This window comes from Haliotis rufescens, unplaced genomic scaffold, assembly GCF_023055435.1.
Source record: "Haliotis rufescens isolate VD_foot unplaced genomic scaffold, xgHalRufe1.0.p SCAF_2, whole genome shotgun sequence".
NCBI lineage: Eukaryota > Metazoa > Mollusca > Gastropoda > Lepetellida > Haliotidae > Haliotis > Haliotis rufescens.
This window is the reverse complement of record NW_025963890.1, coordinates 66914938-66924627: the sequence shown is the minus strand read 5'-3', so window position 1 is coordinate 66924627 and position 9690 is coordinate 66914938. Positions and strand designations below refer to the sequence as shown.

Below are 9690 nucleotides of genomic sequence, written 5' to 3'. Positions count from 1 at the left end.
CATAAGTCTGTGAATTCGAGCTAGCGGTTGATGCCTTTCAAGGTCAAGGTCACAAACATATTCGAATTAGCAAGTTCGAGTTATTATTATTAAGTCGTGACACACACATGTGGTAATAGGTGGTGTACAGAGTTTCTATCTGAGAGGCACACGCCATTCAAAGTATGCCTAGCCTGTGCCTTTAGTGACAGGACAAACGAAGGCGAAATTACATTTATTTATTTATTATCGTTTACTTTAAATGTCATCTCGTAATAGCCTTGCGATTGAAGTTAACTATTCTCTGACAATTGCTATAACTGTCTACGTATTAAATGATGACAAATTAGCTACCGGTAACTAATGTTTTTTTAATGATGAATGAGTCAATGGTTAGTAATTATAGAAAAGAGGACGTCCTGTTACAAAATTATTTCTTCAAATCTAGTAAAATATGTAATATGTATAATTTAACCTTCGGGGCTGAAGACGCAGATGGTGAGATACTAAATCTCTACGTCACACTTTTTATTCACTCAGGTCACGCTGGAACCTTTGATAACTGTTGGGTACTTACTGCTGCTCTGGTGGTGGTAGATAGCTGTTGGTTACTTGCTGCTGCTGTGGTGGTGGTGGTAGATAGCTGTTGGTTACTTGCTGCTGCTGTGGTGGTGGTGGTAGATAGCTGTTGGTTACTTACTGCTGCTGTGGTGGTGGCAGAAAGCTGTTGGTTACTTGCTGCTGCTGTGGTGGTGATAGATAGCTGTTTGGTACTTGCTGCTGCTGTGGTGGTGGCAAATAGCTGTTTGGTACTTGCTGCTGCTGTGGTGGTGGCAGATAGCTGTTTGGTACTTGCTGCTGCTGTGGTGGTGGTAGATAGCTGTTGTTTAATTGTTGCTGCTGTGGTATGAAGCTGTTGGTTACTTGCTGATGCTGCTGTGGTGGTAGATAGCGGTTGGTTACTTGCTGCTGCTGTGGTGGTGATAGATAGCTGTTTGGTACTTGCTGCTGCTGTGGTGGTGGCAGATAGCTGTTTGGTACTTGCTGCTGCTGTGGTGGTGGCAGATAGCTGTTTGGTACTTGCTGCTGCTGTGGTGGTGGCAGATAGCTGTTGGTTAATTGTTGCTGCTGTGGTATGAAGCTGTTGGTTACTTGCTGATACTGCTGTGGTGGTAGATAGCGGTTGGTTACTTGCTGCTGCTGCGAGGATGGTAGATAACGGTTTGGTTCTTGCTGCTTCCTCCATGGTGGTAGATAACTGTTAGCAACTTGCTGACGCTGCTGTGGTGGTGGTAGATAGCGATTTGTTACTTACTGTTGCCGTGGTGGTGGTAGATAGCTGTTGGTTACTTACTGTTGCCGTGGTGGTGGTAGATAGCGGTTGGTGACTTACTGTTGCCGTGGTGGTGGTAGATAGCGGTTGGTTACTTACTGTTGCCGTGGTGGTGGTAGATAGCGGTTGGTTACTTACTGTTGCCGTGGTGGTGGTGGTAGATAGCGGTTGGTTACTTACTGTTGCCGTGGTGGTGGTAGATAGCGGTTGGTTACTTGCTGCTGCTGCCGTGGTGGTGGTATATAGGTATTGGTTACTTGCTGCTGCTGCTGCTGCTCTGGTGGTGGTAGATAGCTGTTGGTTACTTGCTGCTGCTGCTGCGGTAGTGGAAGATAGCTGTTGGTTACTTGCTACTGCTGCTGCGGTGGTGGTAGATAGCTGTTGGTTACTTGCTGCTGCTGCTGCTGTGGTGGTGGTAGATAGCTGTTGGTTACTTGCTGCTGCTGCTGCGGTGATGGTAGATAGCTGTTGGTTACTTGCTGCTGCTGCTGCTGTGGTGGTGGTAGATAGCTGTTGGTTACTTGCTGTTGCCGTGGTGGTGGTAGATAGCGGTTGGTTACTTGCTGCTGCGGCTGCGGTGATGGTAGATAGCGGTTGGTTACTTGCTGCAGCTATGGTGGTGGTAGATAGCTGTTGTTTACTTGCTGCTGCTGCTGCTGTGGTGGTGGTAGATAGCTGTTGGTTACTTGCTACTGCTGCTGCGGTTATGGTGGTAGATAGCTGTTGGTTACTTGCTGCTGCTGCTGCTGCTGTGGTTGTGGTAGTTAGCTTATGATTACTTGCTGCTGCTGCGATGGTGGTAGATGACGGTTGGGTATTTGCTGCTGCTGTAATGGTGGTAGATGACGGTTTGGTACTTACTGTTGCCGTGGTGGTGGTAGATGACGGTTGGGTACTTGCTGTTGCCATGGTGGTGGTGGATAGCGGTTGGGTACTTGCTGCTGCTGTGGTGGTGTTAGATAGCGGTTGGTTACTTGCTGCTGCTGTGGTGGTGGTACATAGCGGTTGGCTACTTGCTGCTGCTGCTGCTGTGATGATGGTAGATAGCTGTTGGTTACTTACTGTTGCCGTGGTTATGATAGTTAACGGTTGGTTACTTACTGTTGCCGTGGTGGTGGTAGATAGCGGTTGGTTACTTACTGTTGCCGTGGTGGTGGTAGATAGCGATATTCTTATCGCAAATCCCCACGAGTTCCTTGTGATAGCCAATGGTTGAAAGCCAATTAGTAGACAGTTATTTTAGCCTCATTAAACAGTTATTACGGACAAAAAAAATTCTGTCACATATTGTTTTGAATCATGCTCAGAAGTAAAGTCCTCACACAAAAGTGAAAAATCTAAGAATAATTATGTAGTAGTTTTTAGTAAATGCTGTTTTGTATTTTATATATGTAACCTGACGTTCGTTGTATATATTTGACGAACAAACATGACAATTAATTATGTACAATTCAAATAAGCAATACTGCACAATCACCGAGTATGGTTTCGTGTTTGCGTTGAAACGGGAAGACTGGTCAAAACTGATATTTTACGTACGCATCACATGACGGTTCATGGAATATTTAAAGTTGGGAAGATGTGTGACATGCTTTGTGAGAGCACGTACGTATACAAGTAGCGGTCATAGTCTTCTCTAATTACACCAATTTACAAATTGACCGGTTGTCTCGCGGACAAAAGCACTCCCAATACATCTATCTCACAAGCTGATTTTAACTGTCCAACCAAGTGTAATGTTTGTTTGTTTACTTTGTTCTTTAACACTGCACTCAGCAATATTCCAGCTATATGATGCCGGTCCTTAAAAAAATCGAGCCTGACCAGACGATCCAGTGATTGACATAATGAGCATCGATCTAGGCAATTGGGATACGATGACATGCATCAATCAAGTCAGTGAGCCTGACCTACCGATCCCGTTATTCGCCTCTTACGACAAGCATAGTCGCCTTTTACCTCCAGCATGGGTTGCTAAAGACCAATTCCAACCCGTAATCTACACGGGAACCACGCATAATGCCAGAAACAGAAGCTGGAAGGATTATGGTCACTACCAATATCATATGAGGGAGCCCCGTCAACATTAAAAGATTTGTTCAAGGACGAACTCAACGATTCTTAAATAGTCCTACAACAATATACGTTCATCTCAATCCAACACAGTTCGTTACATGAACGTAATGAGACAAAGACGAAAAAAATACATCGAAGCCGTACTTTTGGAGCCAGCGTCTTCGGAAGCTCTACACACCGTCAAGCTTCAATTCCGAGTATAAATATCCGAATTTCTTGTTTATTGGATCGTGTACACAAGCATCGTGCGTCAAAACAGCCTAAATGGAAGGCCCGCATCAGCCCCGCCACGTCGTTCTTTCCGCGACAAATACACCCTAGGGCATGATGCTATGACCTACATTTACGCATCTCAATTGGTCCTTTGTCGAGCTGACCGCCTCCGTGGTCTAGTGGTAGAGCGTCCGTCCGGAGAGCGGAAGGTTCGGGGCCCGGCCCCGTCACACCAAAAGACGATAAAGGTGGTACTTCTTGTTACCCTGTCTGGTGCTCGGCATTAAGGGGCTAAAACAAGGACTGCTCGGCTCGGAGTAAGTATACTATGTCCGAGAGGGGTATTCATGTTAAACTGCTGCATGGTATCTAAGTGTGCTAGCACTATGAATCGGCATCAGTCCGGGCTAGTACAAGCAGCAACACACACACAGACACACACGTGCATGAACGTCGCTTTTTAAGTGCAATAATATTGAACGCCACGTTAAACCCCTTTCCACCTCACCTCACCTTTGTCGAGCTCCGTTCTCCATAGACGACCTTGACATTGACATTGACATTGCTTGGTCGTGTTTGCCGTTGTTCGCTGAGTTGTGTCATGAGTGTGCATTGCCTCACCGACACCGCCATGCTGAGGTATTTGGAAATACGAACCCAGTGGGATTCTGTGGTGTGGTGCGGAGAGTGCTCCAGAGCATCTTTATGCGCCCAATCGAGCCTACCACTGTGCTGCATCACAGCGAATGGTGGCAGTGGGGTAGCGTGGTGGTTAAAGCGTTCGCTCGTCACGCCGAAGACCCGGGTTCGATTCCCGACATGGGTACAATGTTTGAGACCCATTTCTGGTGTCCCCAGCCGTGATATTGCTGACATATTGCTAAAAGCGGCGTAGAACCTTATTCACCCATTCCATGTAATCTGTTGCTGATAGCAGCATGTTGTTTGTTCATATTTCATCATGGACCTCCCAAGTTGGAAATTTGAACCAGTGAAATGTGAGACTTATCTTATCACAGGTTCTAGACCGTGCTCAAATAACACGTTCTATCTAAGCTTACCCTTACTTTATAGTACATCGCACAGCGTATTGATTTGATAGAGGCGATGGCGTTTCTGAGTCGTTTCGGTGAAAGTGATAAAAACCACAAATACACAAGCGCACCACATAGCGCTCCTCAGTGCTGACAGTGACCGAGCAACATAATGACAATGTCCTTTCCACAGAGAATTACCCAAGTGGTGAGACTTTAATGCACCTGAAGGTGTTTTCCCTCAATGTGTGTCGAATGAGATCGAAACTTATATGTCCCGAATTCCTCACTTATTTAGACACAATTCTCCCTTTGGCTGAAACAGAACTCGATTTTGCTTTTGTGAACATCCAAGAGCCGAAAAATCATTTAAATGATCAGGGCATCTCACTAGCCATTAAATAGTATTCATCGGAACTTACTGTTATTGAACTCCTTTGAATTGTAAAAGTGTGAAAGTGACACATGTGCTAAGACTCTGACTATAAGGACTAAAGACAGCCCCCCCTCCTCCCCCCCCCCCCCCCCCCCACCCCCACCCCCCACCACCTCACCCCTTCCCGAGGGATAACCCACTATTCCACTGATACTTTTGTTATTATTGGAAATGAAATGCCAACAGTGCCATATCGATTGGAGACCTTAACGCTAGAACCAGAAAGCATAAAACAGACCACATTTTCTTGAAGGGCTATGGTTATTTTGATTACTATGTTATACCTGATGATTTATTCTGCGAACATGGTGAACATTTTCTGTTAGCTAATCTAGGAATACCTATTACGAGATACTCCCTGGATACGGGTAAAGTGAACAGCAATGGAAACAAACTTATAGCATCGTGCAAGATTACAGCATGTACAATGCAAACGGCAGTATAGGACACCAGTTTTACAGAGTGCTTGCTTCTATAAATGTATTTAAATGTAACTTCTATTTAATAGACCCGTGAAGATCCGGGGTAGAATAGGTCTTCAGCAACCCATGCCTGTGTAAAAGGCGACTATGCTTGTTGTAAGAGGCGACTAACGGGATCTTGTGGTCAGACTCACTGACTTGGTGTGATGCATGTCATCGTATCCCAATTGCGTGGATCGATGCTCATGGTGTCAATCACTGGATTGTCAGGCCCAGACTCGATTTTTTTACAGACAGCAGTCATATAGCTGGAATATTGCTGAGTGTGACGTTAAACAACAAACAAACAAACAAACTTATATTTAATAAGATAAATGAATGAGCCTTTGTTTTCATATATGTACCTGGTGGTAGAATCCTACATGGTGGTAGAAGCTTGGTACACCTTTTAATAGTCATAATAAGAACTAATGATTGTCAGGATGACAGAGAGGTTATCATAGAAAATGGGCCAGACCTTTTGCCAAGAACTAAGCAGATCACACAGATATTTCACACATTGAAATATTATGTCAGAAAATCAATATAAGAAATATCGCACATGACGTAAATGTAGAAAACGAGGTTGTCAATGTGTCAAGCAGTGTCGTTTTTAATAAAAGCCGTTATTTTTTTTGAACCCGTAAGGGTATTATTTAATCTAAATAACCTACTCAAAATCTGGTTTGAAAAAGAGTGTAAAATCGCGAGAGGTAAGTATCGACGGCCAGGGCAGCATATTATTAACATACATGCAAGGATGATAGTAATCTAATAATAGTCTCCTCAATGTAAGTAAAGTATAGAGAAAAGCTGTGTTAAGATATTAAACAATAAACATAGAACTAGTATGCAGACAATGTGCGACAGACCTTTTTCCTTTCTGGAAAATACTTTAGGGAGCTCAAAGTACCAGCAAGTTACCTCCCTTTGGGGATTTATACGACCACTTCTAGAAGATTAACAATGATGAGGATCATAAGTTTCATAACTCAAATACTATCACAGATTTGATTTTAGTGTTGACATTGAAAACAGTGATACTATATTAAATGCTGGAATATCCTCTCCTAAAATATTACAAGCTGTCCAGCAGCTTAAAAACAACAAGGCTTGGCACTGATTGTATATGTATACATCAAACATACTGTTGACAAACTGCTCTAGTCCATTAAACACACAATCACGCAGCGATTGGTCATTATTGAAATATAATCAGTGACCTGACTAAAAATACCAGTTTTGTACAATTTCATGTCCGACTAAAACTATGTTCTTCGTTGTTTTCATGTCATTTCGCGACCGCTGACATGATCCGGTTGTGGGGTAAGAACACTGACGATTTAACACATGGCAGATGATGAGGGAATGTCTCAAAGAATTATTGATTAAACACCTTCCCAGTAGCTGAAAGTCTGGACATTTAATACACAAGATGTACAGTTGTCGGAATGTTTGATGTATGCGACATCGTTGTGTTTAAATCAATAACGAAATGTGTAGAGATATCTCTCAGTACCCACTTGTCAAAACTGTCTCGCTTGAAGGTCATCTCAAGGTTTTGGATGACCACCTTTGGTCCGTCATCTAAAGGTTAGGGGGGCGTAATTCGGAATAAAGTCTTTTGAGGCATGGCAGTTGCATGCAATGTTCACTTGGTGAAACAACGAAGGGATATCAAAGGTGTTTCATTATTTGATTCACGTATAAAAAAGCATGAGACGTCACGAAAAATGACACGGGCATCCTTTGACAACATCTCTGCACAGAAGACTTGCCGCCTGTACCGATACTGTCGGTGTAGGGTGACCTAGGGTCATGCTGTGAGATACTGTCATTGTTGTGAGATGTGAAATCATCTGTTCTTACACCCACTTCAGGGTGAGGTGCCGTGAAATGGGGTTTAACGTCGCGTCCAAGATTATTGCACTTATATAGCGACGTGCGTGCGTGCGTGCGTGCGTGCGTGCGTGCGTGCGTGCGTGCGTGTGTGTGTTCACTAAGAAACCATGCCGCAGTTTAACATGAATACCCCATGACACAGTATACTGAGCCGACCAGATCCTTTTTTATCCCCTTAAATCCGAGCGGCGCCAGACTAGGAACAACAAGTACCATCTTTTAACGTCTGTTGGAATGATTGTTGTTGTTGTTTGTTGTTTAACGCCGCACTCAGCAATATTCCAGCTATATGACGGCCGTCTGTTAATAATTGAGTCTGGACCAGTCAATCCAGTGATTGATATCATGAGCATCAATCCACACAATTGGGATCAATGACATGCATCAACCAAGTCAGCGAGCCTGACCACCCGAACCCGTTAGTCGCCTTTTACGACAAGCATAGTCGCCTCTTGCGGCAAGCATGGGTTGCTGAAGATCTATTCTACCCCGGATCTTCACGGGTCCTGTTGCATTGGTATGAAGGCCGGGGATTGAGCTTCCGCTCTCCTGGCTGACGCTCTACCACAAGACCACGGAGGAGGTTCTCATTACAAGGCCATGTCAAGGGTCACAAAAATAACATGATACGAATGAAGAACACAGGTGAAATATTCCATTTTTAGTTCGGTCACTGATTATTATTCAATAGTAACCAACTTCCGTCGCTTGTTAGTGTTTTTAATGGACAATAATTGTGAAACACCGGGTGCAATAAATGGTGGTTGACTGGCTATAGAACAGTTACTTTATTTAACAAACTATTGCATACTGGATACATCCACGAACAATGGTCAAAGGAATCATCAAACATTATATATATGCATACAACATACCTACCGCTCTGTTGTCTAAGTAAACTCTTCACATCTATACTTAACATCAGATTGACTTTATTCTTAGATAGCACTGAAAGTGTGAAACACGAGTTGGATTTAGAAATGGTTACTTAACAACAGATTACATGTTTACTTAGATCTAATAAAAACACGTAAACAGAAACTATGGGGGGAGGGGCCCAGTCGTCTAAGGCGCCGCGATTCCCTGTGCAGAGTTGCGTCCCTTGGGCACGCCAGAAACCTATGATTGTGGGTTGGAATCCCGGTTCGCCCCGATTATGTTCCTAGGTTTGTCAGCACCATACCCGTGCTCGTGGGTTTCACCGAAGTGGTAAACGTCTAATACCTTCATCACTTCGGGCTTTCCTCCCACATTAAGCTGACACGCCGCGATATAACTGGAATACTGTTTAAAGCGGCGTTTAACCCAACTCACTCACTCACTCACTCACTCATGGGTTTTGTGTAATCCAGAAGCAACCACTAGGAAACCATAAGTAAGGCAGCACGGATAAGACTCGTGAAAGAGTTGTCATGAGTAGAATCTATACCAGAAAACTCAGCTTGTGTAAACACAATATACTGGGGGATTCAAATTGTATATCGTTTGTAGAAGTTCCCAATGCCATTCTTTCATCAGCCTTGCCAGATGGAACATCCTGTAGGCGCATTGCCATGGTGTTTGATGTTTATCGAGATGAATCAATCACGACTGCAGATTAAACCAATAGAGGATCCAAGCGTGGGATACTATTCAGGACCCCTGCATCTGGACATAGGTGGAAAGTTTTCCACCGTTGGACCCTGAGCCCAGAGAACAAGAATCAGCTGATTGAAGTCTTGTTACGGACTGGAGTGAAAATGACCTGAGAAGCAGACTGGCTGAGAAACAATTCTTTGTTGTCATGGGAGATGTTTGAATGAGACAAACGGTTGAGTTAGTCAACAACGTTGAAGCCCTCAGATGTAGTGAAGAAGAAGCGGACACCATACCCCCCTACATGCGAAGCACTGTGCTGATTCAGGCTTTACTGCAGTTGTGATAGTGTCCGAGGATACCCATACTCTCATCACTGATACCACGCTTAATTTACATGAAGGAAGGCACCAAGAGACGCGATGAAAATGGTGATCTCCAAAAAGTTGCGGACACTTTTTCCTCGACAAATGCACAGCGCTCCTAGGATGACATGCGTTTACAGCCTGTGAAACCGCCAGCTTCTTCACTGGAAGAGGACATTCACAGGAACACACTGCCATGCTTAGGCATAAACTGGGAAGTTTCACCACATCTGGTCAAGGCACTAGAGTAACTAACGTGCGGTCCATACTGCAAAAAGTCACTTATCGAGAACGTCGATGAGCTGCGGTTGCTTTG

At 44.1% G+C, this 9690-nt stretch overlaps 1 protein-coding gene across 1 annotated transcript; it reads right to left on the bottom strand.

Annotated features, from left to right (window-relative positions):
• Positions 1-675: 675 nt before the first annotated feature.
• LOC125381992 (putative mediator of RNA polymerase II transcription subunit 12) lies at positions 676-4234 on the bottom strand. The gene is made up of 3 exons (XM_048399402.1): positions 4115-4234; positions 1493-2359; positions 676-1260 (listed from the first exon to the last, which is right to left on the bottom strand). Exons 1-3 carry the CDS (start codon positions 4232-4234, stop codon positions 676-678), a joined length of 1572 nt encoding a protein of 523 aa, XP_048255359.1.
• Positions 4235-9690: the final 5456 nt, after the last annotated feature.